Here is a 20358-nt window from a genome sequence, read left to right as displayed (position 1 = left end):
GAGTTGCTAATCTACGTCAATCGACTCAACAGAGAGGTTACCTATAAGCCCTTTAGAATCTTCTGTGTCGATAGGGTCACATGAAAGGCCATAGCTGGCCAAAAGACTCACCTACAGGTTTTTGAAATAGAGCTTGTTGCCATTAGCATGATTACTGAGGTGATATGCATGGCTAAAGCTAGCTTAGCGTTAGCCGCACCTCCCATGCTTTGAAATGGCCAGCATGACACAGGGGGTACTTAGCTGGAAGGAAGCTTTGAGATGGGTCTCTCACACACACACAAACGTTATGTTCTTCTATCCTCGTGGGGACCTAAAATGTATTTAAATTTAAATTCCTTAACCTAACCCTCACCATGACCCTAACCTTTACCCGTAACCCAAACCCTGAACATAACTCCCCACACACACAGACACACACACACACGCACACACACACGCACACGCACACGCACACGCACACGCACACACACACACACACACACAGAGAAGAGAGAGAGAGAGCGGTTCAAGTTCAAGGCCTGGGGACTTAGCCCAGGCATGCTGAGCGTGATATTTAGTCAACACGGTCTAATGAACTTCCTTCCACCACGCTATCCCCTTCCACTTGTAACACAGCTAACAGTAACCAAACCCCCATGTTTTATGAAAACTTAAAGCAAGGTAACCCAATCTCCACAGTGGGATGTGAGTTCCTCTGTCTACCGTCCCGTTAGACATTGTCAATAAAGATGTGGGGCCTCGAAATAAACTGTGACTCTCTAGGAAGGAACCGACCAGCTTGAGGATTCGGGTATCCTCATAACTTCCCCTCAGTTAGAATGATCAGACGATGCTTTGATGTATCCCGTCTTGGGTGATTTTTATACATGGGATGTTTTATGTCTCTTTACATTTCCAATTTGCTACACCATCTTTTCAAACAAAGTTCACACTAAAGGGAACGAAAATGTGTTCAAAGGAACTTGTTATTAAAAGACTCTGATGTCAGAGAGATTTTGGCTGTTCTTCGTTTGATCCCATCCAACAAAATCATATCCCTAAGGCCTAACTAGGCGTTTATCATATCATATACTGTATCGACTTGGAGGTCTTGATGGGATTTCAATCCAATTTCCCTAATTAAATAATCTCGTTCAGGCCTCCCGAGTGGCGCAGCCGTCTAAGGCACTTATCGCAGTGCTTCAGGCATCACTACAGACCCGGGTTCGATCCCAGGCTGTGTCACAACTGGCCTTGACCGGGAGTCCCATAGGGCGGCGCACGATTGGACCAGCGTCGTCCGGGTTGGTGGAGGGTTTGGCCTGGGGGACTTTACTTGGCTCATCGCACTTTAGTGACTCCTTGTGGAGGGCCAGGCGCCTGCAGGCTGACTAAGCGGCCGGGTGTAAAGAAGCGCAGTTTGGCGGGTCATGTTTCGGAGTACGCATGACTCGACCTTCGCCTCTCCCAAGCCCGTTGGGGAGTTGCAGCGATGAGACAAGATCGTAGTTGGAACGCAATTGGATATCACGCAATTGGGGAGAATAAGGGGGTAAAATACAAACAAACTAAATAAAAAATTGTATAATCTCGTTCTGTATTAGCTTCAGATTTGATTACGTACTGTATATACTTTGTTGCAACCTATACAGTATCTTGCTCACCCACAGGGTTTGTGTGATTAGATATAAGGATGAGAATAGTCTCTGCCTTCTAGGCCTGATTCTCCAGTCTCGGTTTAGACCTCCCGAGCCTCCGTAATTATTATGGTTCTATTTTAAGCCTCAGCTTTCTGTGTCCCTTAGTTCTGCTTACTCTGCAGAAAGCGCACGTTGTGGTTCAATTCAATATTCTGTCTTCCTGACTCGGGCTCAGCCGCATCCAACTCAGAGCTCATATCACATATCAGATCTGTTGTTCATTATGGCAAAGCAATGCAATGAGTAACACAATCACATCGCGGGATCCCTTGGTTTCCTCAAAGGCACATTTGAAATAAGTGTCGTTGACGAAACGTTTTGATAGCCCCGTCCCGTTTCTCCGTTTCATCAGGCCAAATATAGAAAGTGAAAGGAAAGGTTCTGTGGTGATTTTGGACGGGGAAGTGCGTGGATTACTCCCCGCTTTGAAGCCCTGGCCAAACATCTGCTCTCTCTTTCCCTCTCTCTCGCTCTCTCTCCGTATATCCTTCACTTTAGCTCCCTACTGCTCTCTCTCTCTCCCTTTTTCATTCCAGCACTCCATCTCTTTCTCACCTTCACCCCCGCTCTCTCTCTTTTTAAATGATCACCCTCTGTCTCTCTCTCCTCTCTCTCTCTCCTCTCTCTCTCTCTCTGTCACCCACTCTCTCTGTCTCCATCTTTCTCTCCCTACTAGGCATTTACCAGCCAATGATGAGTATGTTCTGCACAATTACTGTAGCATTTGTTTTCCATGTGACCTTATTCTCACTGAGCGAAAGGGGGAGATGGAGAGAGAGAGAGGGAAAGCGGGAGAAAGCACTGCACTCTGCTAAACCCAACCTATGTTCTACCAAAGCACAACACAGTGGAACTGTAATTAGCCTACTCGTTACTGTCTGGGTTAAACCAGCAGGAGTACTGTCAATGTTAAGAAGGTTTTGCAGCTGACACTCTTTGACCTTTTACGATGGTTATCTTTAGTTCCACATCATGAATCCGATGAAGTAGAGCAAACTGGGTCATTTCTGTCAGAACACAACCCGGACCCAGAATCTAGTGTTTATTGTAGTCAAAGGCTGCCTAAAAAGTGGTCTGATTTAATTTTGACAAGGCACCTGTACAGTAAAAGGATCGTACTTAGACAGGAAATGAGCACTCATGAGCGTATTCCTCTAAATGCCTTTTTACTGCGTTGTTTGAGGTCGAGTGAACTCAGCCTAAGCACGGTTTCTAGTCTGGTGTGTGGGAACCCAGTGGACACACACACACACACACACACACACACACACACACACACACACACACACACACACACACACACACACACACACACACACACACACACACACACACACACACACACACACACACACACCACACACACACATGGGTCCCTGCAACCAATAACACTGCCATGATGACTGAAACCTGTTGAAACAACAGCCCATTCCTTTTACTTTCTACTCTACTGTCTGTTCAGATGGTGGTCAATATGCAGTTGATTAGCCGACCCGCCTTTTATATGTCTTGTTTTAGCTTGTTTCATTTTTACAGCTGCCCACAACCCCCCTTACTGCCCTGCCCCCCCGCCCGCGTCCCATCCCTGCCGGAGAATGACACTTGTTTTTCCACTTTTCCATGTTCTATGATTCATAACCTTTCGAGGAAAACATGGTCTATTTGTTGTTGTTTGAATCCCAGATTTCCCCTTTAGTCTCTCTCTAGTCCACCTGCACTGTAACGTATTCCATACACGTGCAGTACAGTACAGCAAGACATATAGCTATTTTAGAACATATAGTCACTTAAAATAACTGACCGTCAGCAATGGTTATTACATTCATAGTTGATGTAATATGGTAATGTTAGCCACTGTAATCAAACAAGACATGTGTGCTTCCAATAACAGCTCTTGTAGCATTTTATGATTAACTCATCGTTTAGGTGGTGTGGCCGTCCCACTACAGAAAATAAACATATTTTCTGTGTTTATTGGACAGGATAGATAGAAAGAAGTTTATAGGAGGAGAGGAATTGCTAAAGTGGTGGGTCAGATTTGAACCCATGCTCGCAGCGTTAGTACTTGTTATCCAGAGGCAGTAGCGTCGACCGCTCGAACACCCCAGGCTACGTGAAACATTTTCGCGATTTTTCCCACACAAAACACAACAAACCCCGCCAACAAACAGAAAAGACACAACAAACATGGTCAACATCAGACAATGCCACGTAAACAGCTCAATCCCATGATAAATCTCTTGGAGCCTAATTGAGCCGCCAAGCCAATTGGCTTCCACTGTGTGAATGGGCAAACCCTGACTCGAGTCTTCTCCAAGGGGGATGTCTTCTCTCTTCTCTGGGAAAACAGCGTTTATAGCCTGTCTGTCTGGAGGCTAAATGGCACGGCCAGAAAGAGGGAACACCAACTAACTTCCTACTAACAACTGTCCTGAAAGAGAGAGAGAAGAGAAAAGAGAAAGAACCAGCTTCTGTCCATATTGCAGTTGGACAGAGTGAGTTTCCTGGAAAATGTTGACACACGGACAGTAGTTGGTTGGAACATATGAGAGCGTTCCCTCGCTTTCTCCCTCTGGTCTCTCTCTCTCTCTCTCTCTTCCTCCACAGTCTCTCTCCACTCTGGTAACTGCCTATGTGTTGAGAATTTCAATAAGCATTTTTCTACGGCTGGCCATGCTTTCCACCTGGCTACCCCTACCCCGGACAACAGCACTGCCCTCCCCTCTGCTACTCGCCCAAGCCTTCCCCATTTCTCTTTCTCCCAAATACAGTCAGCTGATGTTCTTAATGAGCTGCAAAATCTGGACCCTTACAAATCAGCCGGGCTAGATAATCTGGACCCTTTCTTTCTAAAACTATCTGCTGAAATTGTTGCCACCCCTATTACTAGCCTCTTCAACCTCTCTTTCGTGTCGTCTGAGATCCCCAAAGATTGGAAAGCAGCTGCGGTTATCCCCCTCTTCAAAGGGGGGGACACCCTTGACCCTAACTGCTACAGACCTATATCTATCCTACCCTGCCTTTCTAAGGTCTTCGAAAGCCAAGTCAACAAACAGATTACCGACCATTTCGAATCACACCACACCTTCTCCGCTATGCAATCTGGTTTCAGAGTTGGTCATGGGTGCACCTCAGCCACGCTCAAGGTCATAAACGATATCGTAACCGCCATCGATAGGAAACAATACTGTGCAGCCGTATTCATTGACCTGGCCAAGGCTTTTGACTCTGTCAATCACCACATCCTCATTGGCAGACTCGACAGCCTTGGTTTCTCTAATGATTGCCTCGCCTGGTTCACCAACTACTTCTCTGATCGAGTTCAGTGTGTCAAATCGGAGGGTCTGTTGTCCGGGCCTCTGGCAGTCTCTATGGGGGTGCCACAGGGTTCAATTCTTGGACCGACTCTCTTCTCTGTTTACATCAATGATGTCGCTCTTGCTGCTGGTGATTCTCTGATCCACCTCTACGCAGACGACACTATTCTGTATACTTCTGGCCCTTCTTTTGACACTGTGTTAACAACCCTCCAGGCGAGCTTCAATGCCATACAACTCTCCTTCCGTGGCCTCCAACTGCTCTTAAATACAAGTAAAACCAAATGCATGCTCTTCAACCGATCGCTGCCTGCTCCTGCCCGCCTGTCCAACATCACTACTTTGGACGGCTCTGACTTAGAATATGTGGACAACTACAAATACCTAGGTGTCTGGTTAGACTGTAAACTCTCCTTCCAGACTCACATCAAACATCTCCAATCCAAAGTCAAATCTAGAATTGGCTTCCTATTCCGCAACAAAGCATCCTTTACTCATGCTGCCAAACATACCCTTGTAAAACTGACCATCCTACCAATCCTCGACTTCGGTGATGTCATTTACAAAATAGCCTCCAAAACCCTACTCAATAAATTGGATGCAGTCTATCACAGTGCCATCCGTTTTGTCACCAAAGCCCCATATACTACCCACCACTGCGACCTGTACACTCTCGTTGGCTGGCCCTCGCTTCATACTCGTCGCCAAACCCACTGGTTCCAGGTCATCTACAAGACCCTGCTAGGTAAAGTCCCCCCTTATCTCAGCTCGCTGGTCACCATAGCAGCACCTACCTGTAGCACGCGCTCCAGCAGGTATATCTCTCTAGTCACCCCCAAAACTAATTCTTCCTTTGGACGCCTCTCCTTCCAGTTCTCTGCTGCCAATGACTGGAACGAACTACAAAAATCTCTGAAACTGGAAACACCTATCTCCCTCACTAGCTTTAAGCACCAGCTGTCAGAGCAGCTCATAGATTACTGCACCTGTACATAACCCATCTACAATTTAGCCCAAACAACTACCTCTTTACCTACTGTATTTATTTATTAATTTATTTTGCTCCTTTGCACCCCATTATTTCTGTCTCTACTTTGCACTTTCTTCCACTGCAAACCAACCATTCCAGTGTTTTTTAGTTTTTATTTACTTGCTGTGTTGTACTCACTTCGCCTCCATGGCCTTTTTATATTTTTATTTATTTATACATATATTTGTTTGCCTTCACCTCCCTTATCTCACCTCACTTGCTCACATTGTATATAGACTTATTTTTTTTCACTGTATTATTGACTATATGTTTGTTTTACTCCATGTGTAACTATGTGTTGTTGTATGTGTCGAACTGCTTTGCTTTATCTTGGCCAGGTCGCAATTGTAAATGAGAACGTGTTCTCAATTTGCCTACCTGGTTAAATAAAGGTTAAATAAAAATAAATAAATAAATGTGTGACGAGATCCAGCAGCCTTTCTGTTTCTAATTTCTCTGCTCTTTTACCGCATCTGACTTTCTTCAGAACTGGATTTATAGGCGAACTGGGCCTTGTCAAAGCCATGTGGTGTCTGTCAGCCTGGGAGGTGGATGTATAGGGGAGCTGGGCCTTGTCAAAGCCATGTGGTGTCTGTCAGCCTGGGAGGTGGATGTATAGGGGAGCTGGGCCTTGTCAAAGCCATGTGGTGTCTGTCAGCCTGGGAGGTGGATGTATAGGGGAGCTGGGCCTTGTCAAAGCCATGTGGTGTCTGTCAGCCTGGGAGGTGGATGTATAGGGGAGCTGGGCCTTGTCAAAGCCATGTGGTGTCTGTCAGCCTGGGAGGTGGATGTATAGGGGAGCTGGGCCTTGTCAAAGCCATGTGGTGTCTGTCAGCCTGGGAGGTGGATGTATAGGGGAGCTGGGCCTTGTCAAAGCCATGTGGTGTCTGTCAGCCTGGGAGCTGAATGTATAGGGGAGCTGGGCCTTGTCAAAGCCATGTGGTGTCTGTCAGCCTGGGAGCTGAATGTATAGGGGAGCTGGGCATTGTCAAAGCCATGTGGTGTCTGTCAGCCTGGGAGGTGAATGTATAGGGGAGCTGGGCCTTGTCAAAGCCATGTGGTGTCTGTCAGCCTGGGAGGTGAATGTATAGGGGAGCTGGGCCTTGTCAAAGCCACGTGGTGTCTGTCAGCCTGGGAGGTGAATGTATAGGGGAGCTGGGCCTTGTCAAAGCCTTGTGGTGTCTGTCAGCCTGGGAGGTGAATGTATAGGGGAGCTGGGCCTTGTCAAAGCCATGTGGTGTCCGTCAGCCTGGGAGGTGAATGTATAGGGGAGCTGGGCCTTGTCAAAGCCATGTGGTGTCTGTCAGCCTGGGAGGTGAATGTATAGGGGAGCTGGGCCTTGTCAAAGCCATGTGGTGTCTGTCAGCCTGGGAGGTGAATGTATAGGGGAGCTGGGCCTTGTCAAAGCCACGTGGTGTCTGTCAGCCTGGGAGGTGAATGTATAGGGGAGCTGGGCCTTGTCAAAGCCTTGTGGTGTCTGTCAGCCTGGGAGCTGAATGTATAGGGGAGCTGGGCCTTGTCAAAGCCATGTGGTGTCTGTCAGCCTGGGAGGTGAATGTATAGGGGAGCTGGGCCTTGTCAAAGCCATGTGGTGTCTGTCAGCCTGGGAGGTGAATGTATAGGGGAGCTGGGCCTTGTCAAAGCCATGTGGTGTCTGTCAGCCTGGGAGGTGAATGTATAGGGGAGCTGGGCCTTGTCAAAGCCATGTGGTGTCTGTCAGCCTGGGAGCTGAATGTATAGGGGAGCTGGGCCTTGTCAAAGCCTTGTGGTGTCTGTCAGCCTGGGAGGTGAATGTATAGGGGAGCTGGGCCTTGTCAAAGCCTTGTGGTGTCTGTCAGCCTGGGAGGTGAATGTATAGGGGAGCTGGGCCTTGTCAAGCCATGTGGTGTCTGTCAGCCTGGGAGGTGAATGTATAGGGGAGCTGGGCCTTGTCAAAGCCATGTGATGTCTGTCAGCCTGGGAGGTGAATGTATAGGGGAGCTGGGCCTTGCCAAAGCCTTGTGGTCAGCCTGGGAGGTGAATGAGAGCCTCAAGGCTCTTGATGATCGGCTATGAAAAGCCAACTGAAAATTATTCATGATTATTATTTGACCATGCTTGTCACTTATGAACATTTTTGAACATCTTGGCATAGTTCTGTTATAATCTCCACCCGGCACAGCCAGAAGAGGACTGGCCACCCCTCATAGCCTGGTTCCTTTCTAGGTTTCTTCCTAGGTTTTGGCCTTTCTAGGGAGTTTTTCCTAGCCACTGTGCTTCTACACCTGCATTACTAGCTGTTTGGGGTTTTAGGCTGTGTGTCTGTACAGCACTTCGAGATATTAGCTGATGTACGAAGGGCTATATAAAATAAAATTGATTGATTGATTGATTGATTGATTGATTGTGGTGTCTGTCAGCCTGGGAGGTGAATGTATAGGGGAGCTGGGCCTTGTCAAAGCCTTGTGGTGTTTGTCAGCCTGGGAGGTGAATGTATAGGAAAGCTGGGCCTTGTCAAAGCCATGTGGTGTCTGTCAGCCTGGGAGGTGAATGTATAGGGGAGCTGGGCCTTGTCAAAGCCATGTGGTGTCTGTCAGCCTGGGAGGTGAATGTATAGGGGAGCTGGGCCTTGTCAAAGCCTTGTGGTGTTTGTCAGCCTGGGAGGTGAATGTATAGGGGAGCTGGGCCTTGTCAAAGCCTTGTGGTGTCTGTCAGCCTGGGAGGTGAATGTATAGGGGAGCTGGGCCTTGTCAAAGCCTTGTGGTGTCTGTCAGCCTGGGAGCTGAATGTATAGGGGAGCTGGGCCTTGTCAAAGCCTTGTGGTGTCTGTCAGCCTGGGAGGTGAATGTATAGGGGAGCTGGGCCTTGTCAAAGCCTTGTGGTGTCTGTCAGCCTGGGAGGTGAATGTATAGGGGAGCTGGGCCTTGTCAAAACCTTGTGGTGTCTGTCAGCCTGGGAGGTGAATGTATAGGGGAGCTGGGCCTTGTCAAAGCCTTGTGGTGTCTGTCAGCCTGGGAGGTGAATGTATAGGGGAGCTGGGCCTTGTCAAAGCCTTGTGGTGTTTGTCAGCCTGGGAGGTGAATGTATAGGGGAGCTGGGCCTTGTCAAAGCCTTGTGGTGTTTGTCAGCCTGGGAGAGGCTGGCAGACACGCACACAGCCGTGACCTATTTCTATTAGCCCCTACTAGGTAGGCAGTGATATACAGCCGTGGCAGCTCACACATGCAGCTGATAATGGCTGTGGCTCACCAGGACCCTGTCACATAGGGATTTAGGAGACTGTATATCCTCCGCTTGTCAAGTCAGGTGACCTTTTGAAGAAAATGGCTCCTGAATTGTCTCTTTGCTAAACTATGGCCGAATTCCATAGAGGTGGATGGGTGGGATTATTTTCTTTTGAACATTTGCGGTAGCTTGATCTATAAAGTTTCTTCGCTAAAACTATGACCAACTTCCATTGAGTCGGCACATAAAAGTGAATGTGTTTCGTATGGTATTGGCAATTTTTATCGAGGGAGCATGTTTCACACATTGAATGTAGGACTTTAAAAAAGAAAGGAGAGCCCTACCGTACTGCCTCTCATCTCACTACTATATGTGTTGAATGCCATTCATCAAAACATATGTTCAGTCTAGGAACTAGCTAGCCAACAGTAGCATAATAATGAATTAGCATAGCATCAATGTCACAATGTCAAATCCACGTTGGCAGTTAGCACTGAGGAAAACCTATGCCTCTACAGTCAGTCCAACGTTAGCGTTTTTTCGCTAGGCTAAACATTAGCATTGCATAATTTGCATAGTATTCTTAGCATTTTGTGAAGCCAACCGATTCTGACAGGTTTCCAAACTCACTGTACTGTGTGCTGTCAGACCCCAGACTCTGCTGTAATGTCTACTGTGGGACCTACTTTGAACTTCAATGCCTTTTAGACAATGCCTATGGGTTGAAGCCTCAAACACTGTGGTGGACCATTCAGAGCTTCAAACATAGTATTGCTATAGTAGTCTTGTTATGAGTGACTTCCAACCTGGATTTATGGAAAACCAAGGAATATTTGGGAAGTTACTGGAATTTCGCAACCCTACCAATGACCAAGGTTATTTTTTTCCGATGAAGAAACTGTTGTACACAGACATGTTTTCCATATGGGTCAAATAGGTCTCATTTCCCAATGTGACTTGGCGGGTCTTGCAGAGACATAAAATGGGGTGTGTGAGGACTTGATTTACTCAAGCCTGTGTGTTAGTGTGTGTGTGTGTGTGTGTGTGTGTGTGTGTGTGTGTGTGTGTGTGTGTGTGTGTGTGTGCGCACAATGTGGTATCAAACCACATTATAGGACCTCGCCATATGACTGTTAATACAGTCAAGAGCTGATTGTTGGACTCTATTGGAGAGAAAAAAAATTGTTGTGCTCGTTGCCTCACTCTCTTCTCTTTCATACTGTCAGAGCGTGTGAGTTATTGTGAATGTGTACATACGTGCATCCGTCAAGAGTGCGCCTGTGCGTGTTAGCATATGGCGTACGCCTGGTTGCGTTATAGGCTGCAGAAAGTCATAAATTATCCTGTATCTTCGAGGTTCACTGAAAGGCAGCTTCCCTACTATTTACGACTCTGAATAGTCCACTTTGAATCCAAATGTTACGGATGAAATGCTTGGGGAGCCTCCGAACTTCGAATAGACAGTCGGAGAATCTGGATTCGTGCTACCGCTGCAGAACTAAAACACAAAGACACATGCTAACTGTCAGGGAGGGATCGATGGCTTCTTTTCCTCTCTCTTTTTGTTTCGGTTTGGTTTGGTTCCCGATTTGACATGTGTTTTTGCATTCAATCAGGTCTAGGTAGAGGCGATTCAATTCGAATCAAAAATATGTATTGTCCCACAAACACCTCTCGAAGTACTAGACGAGGATTTTTTTCTTTTTGAGACTAAGTTCAAGTCAATCCCTAACCATTGCACTGATACAGGGTCAGCTCTTATTTAATCCCCTTGATGGTTTCAGGTTAGAACTCAGTTATGGTCATCTGATCCAAGATCTGTGGTTCAGGGACAACTTCTAACTCCTTGAGGGACAACTTCTACCTCCTTAGTGTCCTTCTACCTCTCCTCAGTGTCCTCTCAGGGACAACTTCTACCTCCTTAGTGCACTCTGGGCACATATGGGCTCTCACCCTGTCCCTCAAACGTGAACCTAACCCTAGAGTGCTGATCAGGTTCTCCATGTCCATATAATCTCAATCATTATGATTTAAAATGGAAAACTGATCCGTGATCAGTACCGCTACTCTGAAACGCCTGGTGGTTTTGTAATGATAGCAGCTTTCCAAGCAGGTGAAAAGTTCCCTGGTTACATCACTTCACTGCTCTCCATGTAGCCGATATAAATGAACGCCTAGACCAAGACAAACACTAACACCCGATCAATTCTGGAGTTCTTTGGGAATTGTAGAACAGTTATTGTAATTTATAGCCTTAGCAAACTGCTGCGGATGAAGGAGCTAGAACGATGACATATTTCCATTATTGAATGTAAATCAAAATGTGTACGTGTGTTTGGAGTCCAAGCACAACTATTAGGTGTCATGCCTAAGGCCTTAGTAATGATGGTAGTGATATTTAGCAGGGAGAATGGGTGGTAAATGTGTGTGTGTGTGTCTGTCTATTTTCTTTCTGTGTCATAGTGTATAAAGAATGTGTGTGTGTGTGTGTGTGTGTGTGTGTGTGTGTGTGTGTGTGTGTGTGTGTGTGTGTGTGTGTGTGTGTGTGTGTGTGTGTGTGTGTGTGTGTCGCCACGTGACTCTGCACAAACTAATGTGTGTGTGTGTCTCTTTGTTATAGGTTGGTGGTTCGTCAGTACAGCCGAGGAGCAGGGTTGGGTGCCGGCCACATACCTGGACTCACAGAACGGCACTAGAGATGACCTGGAACTTAGCACCGTCAGGACAGGAGAAGGTAACACACACACACACCAGCCATTCTCCCTGCTAAATAGCCCTACCATCATTACTAAGGCCTTAGGCATGACAACTAATAGTTGTGCTTGGACAGCAGGAACCTCGAGGACCAGGGTCAGAGCAGGAAACAGACACTGTAACGAACCCAGTGTCTGTTTCCGAAGGAGTCTTGTCTTGTTTTGACCTCTTTTTTTTTTGCAATAATGTTTAGTCTGATTGTTTGGAGGGCATATTTCATCACTAGAGAATACGCTACCTTCCATTTTGGTGCTTCGGGATGACACTGTAGCGCCTTAGCTGTGTGTTACACCCAGGCAGGCAGACATGCACACACAGACATACATACACTCGCCCACCGTTAAAGTCATATTACCTCTGTTTTCCATCGATTTTAGTAACCCATGGAAACTACCTGGTATAGTGTAGTCATTATGCCGTAATGCTTTGTGTGTCATAGACTGCCACCAAGGTATGTAAGGCTCTCTCCCTGTCCCTCATTAAGACACATTGCTTTATGATCCTCGCGCTGGCCCATGGCACTGTTACACTGTAAACTGGCTCGCCACATCCCAGCATGTGATGACAGGTCCTCTGCAGCTGCAGTGGCCCCCAGCTCCCCTTAATGCAGACTGCAGTCACTCCACAGAGAGAGAAAGAGAGAGAGAGAGAGAGAGAGAGAGAGTCATGCTCAACATGAGCTCCTGATATATTTGATTTTTTTTTTGTTTTTAGAATGAGATAAACACTCTAATCGAAGAAGAATTCCAGACAAGAAGTAATGAACAACAACTCTATTCATTCAGAATAGAAAAAAATAAAAATAACTTTGCGCCTCAAGTTAAGAAGTTTTGAGTCTAGCTAGCTAGCTACACATCAAAGACCTAGCCAGCAGACTAACAAGCTAGCCAGAAGAAACGAGCTAGAACAAACCTAGCAAGGGCAGTTAATACAACTACATCAAACGACCAAACTGAGTGAGTAAACCAAAAAGGAGCACGGACTAACTGTAAACATATCTTCAGTTTTTTGTGTGAGGATTTTTCACTCTTTTTGCTGTTTTTTGAACTAAAGTAGCGCGAACAGCAGACAAACAAATCGGTTGCCATGGCAACGGGGCAGCAGAACAGCGCAGCAGGAGCAGTAGTAGCAGAGCGCACAGACACCATGTCCCCACTCCCCCTCAGCGCAGAATCCATTCTCTACCCAAAAAAGGCCAAAAATGACACAATGAGGAAAACTTTTAAACAGAAACTACTAGAGGAGAGGCCAGAAACCCTTTTTGCAGACCTCTACAAAAACGGTGACGTGAGTAATCTCATCTTCCTCACTGACCAGCCAAATGCATGGCGCTCAGCAGTCTGCTCTCACTACCCATGCATAAAGAAAGAGGGAATCTGTAATGGGTGGAAGCTGAAAATCAAAGAGACAGACGACCCTGACAGCACCATGATAACAATCAACCTCTACAAGACTGGAACTGTCATGGTGCAAGGTAACATTAGGCTGTTTGAAACAGACTTTCAGACCATTAAGGAGAGAGCGGAGAGAGAAAAGGACACCACCAGTGACATGCCCTCCCACAAGAGAAACTCCACCAGCACCACCCTCACCCCTACCCTCCCCACCCAAACAAGCACATCCAGCACCTCTCTTCCCACCATAGTGGAGGACACGCCCCAGGAGGAGAGCGACCCCCTCAGTGCAGAGCAGGCTCAGGCCCTCCTCACCACCATGGCTGCCATGAGGGATGAGTTCACCAAACTGGAGGGGGAGGTGGTCCTGCTCAGGGAGAGCGTGAGCAAACAGCAACCAGACAACCACACCTTAGAGGAGCTCCTAACCAAGGTGAGGACAGAGCAGGACAGCAGCCTTGCAACACAGCTGAAAGAGGTTCAGCAAGAGAGAGACGGACTCAAGAGAGAGCAGGCTGATCTAACAAAGGAGGTGAGAGAGCTCCAAAAAGACAGGCAGAGCAGCAATATTGAGCTGACCGCACTAACAGAGGAGCTGCAGGAGAGAAAGAGAGCAGAGGACAGGCTGCAGGAGCAGATAGATCACCACCCTATGACCTGCCCTCACACAGCAGAGGAACCCAGCTCAACCAGCCAGACTTCCCCAGCCCTGGCTGCTGCATCCCTCCTCCCCAACCCACAGAACAGCCTCCCACTGACAGTGGCACCGACACAGACCAGCCACACCCCAGCTCCAACACCCACCAGCCCCCCCTCTGCCCCCCCCAGTCCAGAAGAAACACTGGCTGACATCGTCCTGTTAATGGACTCAAATGGGAAGTATGTTCAGGAGAAGAAACTTTTCCCTAGACACAAAACGAGAAAGGTGTGGTGCCCAACAACGCAGAGTGCCATGGAGCTGCTTGATAAGAACCATCTCGGGTCGCCAAGCCACATAATCATACACACCGGAAGCAACGACCTGCGTGCTCAGCAGGAGAGGGTGGCCACTTCACTACGGGGAGTGATTGAGAAGGCCTCCGCAATCTTCCCCAACACAAGAATCATAGTGTCAACCCTTCTACAAAGGAGGGACTTCCACCCTGCCACAATCCAAAGAATAAACGCCAGCCTATCCCGGGACTGTGCCCTGCGACCCAATGTACACCTGGCCCACCATCCCACCCTCGATCTGGACTGTCTCTATGACCATGTTCACCTGTACAGGGAGACAGTCCCCATCCTTGCCAAGACTCTCAAGGACGTCGCTTTAAACCGCAGCCCGACCTCTCCACCCAGGAACAGCAGAGCAATCTCCACCCTGCCGAGATCACCGAGACAACATCCCGGACCAGCACCCTGGACCCCCCAGCCACGACCACAGCACCACCAACCTCAATGCCCACCACAGCCAGCGCAGCACAGACCACCCCAGCCCAGCTTCAGAGCCACCCAGACGAGGCCTCCCACCCCCCTGCCCCCCACCGCAGACCCACACCTGGAGGAGCCACAGCCCAGCAGGCAGAGCTACGCACAGGCTGTGAGAGGAGCAACTGGCCCAGCCCCCACCAACCAAATGAGTGACATCAAACAAATGCTGAGTCTACTATGCTCACATGTGATGGGCTGAGGGTCATGGTAAGATGAGCACATGAACTCCACCATTCTCACACTACATCCACCCAAGTGGCATGACACAAATTCTATCTTAAATTATAAACAAATCACATTTGCAAAATAAGAGTTTACTTTAATTGAAAAGTCCTATTTTAATGGTTCTTCTTGGATTGTGAGTGTTTGTCTCATTTTGAAAGGTAAAGAAAAGAAAAGAAAAAAGTGATGAAGTCTTTTTACGTTGCATGTTGGAATTTACAAGGATTGAAGTCCTCTGCTTTTGGGCTAAAGAGCAGAAACCCAGACTTCCTGAAAGAAATTGATGATGTTGATATTGTAGTACTACAGGAAACATGGTGCAGAGGTGATGTTTCCACTGGCTGTCCACTAGGTTATAGGGAGATAATCATACCATCCACTAAATTAAAAGGAATCAAACAGGGCAGAGACTCAGGGGGAATGCTAATATGGTATAAATCTGAACTAATTAATTCAATCGAATTGATCAAAACAGGAGAATTCTTTATCTGGTTAAAAATAAACAAGGAGGCTATCTTGACAGATAAAAACGTCTTCCTCTGTGCCACATACATTCCCCCCTCAGAGTCACCCTACTTCAATGAAGAGAGTTTCTCCATTCTAGAGGGGGAGATTAGTCACTTTCAGGCCCAAGGCAACGTACTGGTCTGTGGAGACCTGAATGCTAGAACAGCAGAAGAACAAGACACTATTAACAGTCATGGGGATAAACACCTACCAGGAAGCAACAACCTTTCCCTCCCCACATACCCCCACAGAAACAACTATGACAAAGTGAAAAACAAAAATGGATTACAGCTCCTGAGGCTCTGTCGAACACTGGGTCTGTACATAGTCAATGGCAGGCTGAGAGGAGACTCTTTTGGTAGGTACACCTACAGCTCATCTCTTGGCAGCAGCACTGTAGACTACTTCCTCACCGACCTAAACCCAGAGTCTCTCAGAGCCTTCACAGTCAGCCCACTAACACCTCTCTCAGACCACAGTAAAATCACAGTGTATCTGAGAAGAGCAGAACCCAACCATGAAGCATCACGGCCCAATAAATTACATGGTACTAAACAAGCCTATAGATGGAGTGCAAACAGTACAGACATCTACCAAAAAGCAATTAGTAGCCAAAAAATACAATCTCTCCTGGACAACTTTTTAGCCTTAACGTTCTCCTTCAGCAATGAAGGTGTAAATTTGGCCGTTAGGAACATAAACTTTATATTTTACAAATTAGCCTCCTTGGCTAATCTAAAGAAGCATAAGAGCAAACCAAAAATAACAGATAATGAAAAATGGTTTGATAATGATTGCAAAAATCTAAGAAAGTCATTGAGAAATATATCTAATCAAAAACACAGAGAACCAGACAACAAAAATATACGCCTTCAATATGGGGAAACACTGAAGCAATACAAACGCACCCTAAGAACAAAAAAGGAACAGCACATTAGAAATCAGCTGGATGGAATTGAGGAATCCATAGAATCAAACCACTTCTGGGAGAATTGGAATAAATTAAACAAACCTCATCATGAGGAATTGGCTATCCAAAATGGGGATATGTGGAGAAATCACTTTGCAAACCTCTACAGCAATATAACAAAGAGCCCAGAACAAAAAGATATACAAGAAAAATTACAAATCCTTGAATTAGCAGTCAAAGACTATCAGAATCCTGTGGATACCCCAATTACAGAAGAAGAATTATTGGAAAAACTATGCAATCTCCAACCCAAAAAGGCCTGTGGTGCTGATGGTATTTTAAATGAAATGATCAAATATACAGACCACAAATTCAAATTGGCTATACTCAAACTCTTCAACATTATCCTCACTGCAGGTATTTTCCCCGATATTTGGAACCAGGGATTGATCACACCAATCTATAAAAATGGAGACAAATTTGACCCAAATAATTACAGAGGAATTTGCGTTAACAGCAACTTGGGGAAAATTCTCTGCAGTATTATAAATAGCAGACTACATCATTTCCTTGACGAACACAACGTCCTGAGCAGAAGCCAGATTGGATTTCTAAAACATTATCGTACAACAGACCACATTTACACCCTCCACACTCTAATTGATAAACAAGTTAACCAAAACAAAGGCAAAATCTACTCGTGTTTTGTAGATTTCAAGAAAGCATTTGATTCAATTTGGCACGAAGGTCTTTTTTATAAACTAATAGAAAGTGGTATTGGAGGGAAAACATATGATTTTATTAAATCAATGTACACTAAAAACAAATGTGCGGTTAAAATTGGCAACAAGCAAACAGACTTCTTCTCTCAGGGGCGTGGAGTGAAACAGGGCTGCCCAATAAGTCCAACATTATTTAACATCTACATTAATGAATTGGCAAAAATATTAGAAGAATCGGCAGCACCTGGTATCACCCTACACAACACTGAAATCAAGTGTCTGCTGTACGCAGATGACCTGGTGCTGCTGTCTCCCACTAAAGAGGGGTTACAGCAGCACCTAGATCGTCTTCACAGGTTCTGTCAGACCTGGGCTCTGACCGTTAACCTAAAAAAAACAAATATAATGATATTCCAAAAAAGGTCGGGAAATAAGGATGACAAATATAAATTCTATTTGGACACAGTTCTATTAGAACACACCAAAAACTACACATATCTAGGACTAAATATCAGCAACACAGGTAGCTTTCACATGGCTGTGAATGAGCTGAGAGACAAAGCAAGAAGAGCATTCTATGCCATTAAAAGGAACATCAAAATTGAAATTCCAATTAGAATCTGGCTCAAAATGTTTCAATCAGTTATAGAACCAATTGCTCTATATGGTAGTGAAGTATGGGGTCCACTCTCTAATAATGAATTTACCAAATGGGACAAACATCCAATTGAAATATTGCATGCAGAGTTTTGCAAGACTGTTTTGCAAGTACAAAGAAAAACTCCAAATAACGCATGTAGGGCAGAATTGGGCCAATACCCCCTCCTCATTCGAATAGAAAAAAGAGCCATCAAATTTTACAACCATCTAAAAACAAGTGACCCCAAAACATTCCATCACACAGCTCTACAATGTCAAGAGATGAAACCAGAGAAGAGTCCCCTCAGCCAGCTAGTTCTGAGGCTCAGTTCACCAACCCAAACCAACCCCATAGAGCCTCGGGACAGCCCTCAGAAAATCTGGCCCAACCAAATCATCACAAAACAAAAAGAAAAATATATCACCTATTGGAAAGACACCACAAAAAATCAAAGTAAACTTCAATGCTATTTGGCTCTAAACAGACAGTACATGGTGGCAGACTATCTGACCACTGTGACTGATAGAAAACTGAGGAAAACATTGACTAGGTACAGACTCAGTGAGCACAGTCTGGCTATAGAGACCGGTCGTCACAGACAAACCTGGCTGCCCAGAGAGGACAGGCTGTGCTCACTCTGCTCCAGGGGAGAGGTAGAGACAGAGGTGCATTTCCTACTACACTGTGACAAATACTCAGACCTAAGAGCATATTTCTTTCCCAAAATTATAACTCAATACAAAGAATTTGAAACTATAAAAGATGAAGAAAAAAATCAAATATTTATTGGGTGAAAAGCCAAAATGTGCAGTTTTGGCAGCCAAATATGTGTCCTCCTGCCACAACCTGAGGGACAGCCAGTGAAAAATGCAAAGTAATGTTGATAATATTTCCCATTTAGCTTAGTTTTGTTTTGTCTTTCATACCAGGTCATATGTCTTCTCAAGTCATGTTGACACTGGTCTACTACTGTTGCTTTAATGTATTGTTGTTCTGATTAATATTGTTGTTGTAGTTGCTGTTAATGGTAATCCCATGTCCACTACTACTATTATTATTGCTGTTGGTTCCACCATTTATTTATATATAAATATATATATATTTTGTATATATATACATATATATATTAGATTTTTATTTTTCGATATGTATACTTTGACAATGTAAGTAATAATGAACTTGCCATGTCAATAAAGTCAATTGAATTGAATTGAATTGAATTGAGAGAGAGAGAGAGAGAGAGAGACATACTGGGCTGGTAGTGAAAGTCTGTGATAGCCTTTAAGGAAAAATAAGGTAATGTAGCTGGAGCCTGGAAATACCTAGGTATCTGAGACAGGCACACACAGAGATGAAATGCAGACACACACACACACACACACACATCCCTCCCATCCCGCAAAACACTCCTCTATCAACACCTTCCCCATTAGAGCCTGCCTACTCAGTTTTCACACACCACTGCTTATCTCATATCTCAGGTAACTATCCTGTCTCCCCTACCCTCCCAACCTCCCCCTCATACTCATTAAGCCCCAGTCTGCTGTCATATAAACCAATAGCAGACTGTAGCTAGCTCACTGAGGAGGAACGACAGCGCCTGGTAGGTCTGGTCTATTGGAATTACCCTGAAATAACGTCTGCCTTTTGTGGCTGTCTCCAATCGGATATTTCAATTAGGAGGTCAATGGGAGAGGGAGAGAGAGAGAGAGAGATGAGAGTCATTTGATTCTGTCCTCCTCTCCTCACTCCTCCGTTTCTCCCGCCTCCTCTTCCCTCCATTATGAAGGGAGAGATGACAGTCATTTGATTCTGTCCTCCCTCCTGGTCACTCGTTCCTCCGTTCTGAAAGTCTGGTTTATGTCCCGCTAGGGAATGCATTAAGGAAGGGACGATAATGACGAGTCATCAGAAAGCAACGAGTTGGACAGTATCACAAAGGGCTGTTTTACTTTACCGTGAGTCAGTGGTGTTGCAAGAGTGGACCCTGCTTATGAGGCCGACTGGAACGGAACAGTTTACCAGAGGACGTAGCAAGCTGTTACGGTAGGCTAACAGGCTAACATGAAGATTTACCCTTATCTATTTTCTCCCATACAGTTGCTAGAAAACCTATTAGCAACACATTGGACACATATGTAGTTTGCTGGGTAATCTTAAACCATGTGTACAGTACGCTAGGGGCTAGTATGATACTATGCCACACAGATGTAGCATGTCTGTGACCATTTCAAAAGTCCCAGACACACAAAACGTTATGTATGCGGATTGGCCTTCTAGAATACAGTCGTGGTGAGAACCTTGAAGACTAACAGGTTTCAGTATTCCAGACACACTAGATTGGATGATACTGTATCACACATCATGTCATCAGTGCCATATAAACAGAATGAATAGAACAGGCTTGGAAGCTCTAACCCTGGCATTTTGTAATGAATGGAGACGCCTGTTCTATTCATTCTATTTCTATGATACATCATGTCATCTTTGCCGTAGAGCGAGAATT

At 45.7% G+C, this 20358-nt stretch overlaps 1 protein-coding gene across 5 annotated transcripts in view; it reads left to right on the top strand.

The window, feature by feature from the left end:
- LOC139568651 (SH3 and PX domain-containing protein 2A-like) overlaps positions 1–20358 on the top strand; it is a 131986-nt gene that overhangs the window by 90023 nt on the left and 21605 nt on the right. For all 5 annotated transcript variants that reach the window (XM_071390625.1, XM_071390623.1, XM_071390622.1 and 2 more), the window contains one exon: positions 11854–11967. In XM_071390625.1, coding sequence (XP_071246726.1) covers positions 11854–11967 — 114 coding nt within the window. The remainder of the gene's footprint in view (positions 1–11853; positions 11968–20358) is intronic.

This window comes from Salvelinus alpinus, chromosome 2, assembly GCF_045679555.1.
Source record: "Salvelinus alpinus chromosome 2, SLU_Salpinus.1, whole genome shotgun sequence".
Classification (NCBI taxonomy): Eukaryota; Metazoa; Chordata; class Actinopteri; order Salmoniformes; family Salmonidae; genus Salvelinus; species Salvelinus alpinus.
The sequence above is the reverse complement of the archived record's forward strand: the minus strand, read 5'-3'. Positions and strand labels throughout refer to the sequence as shown.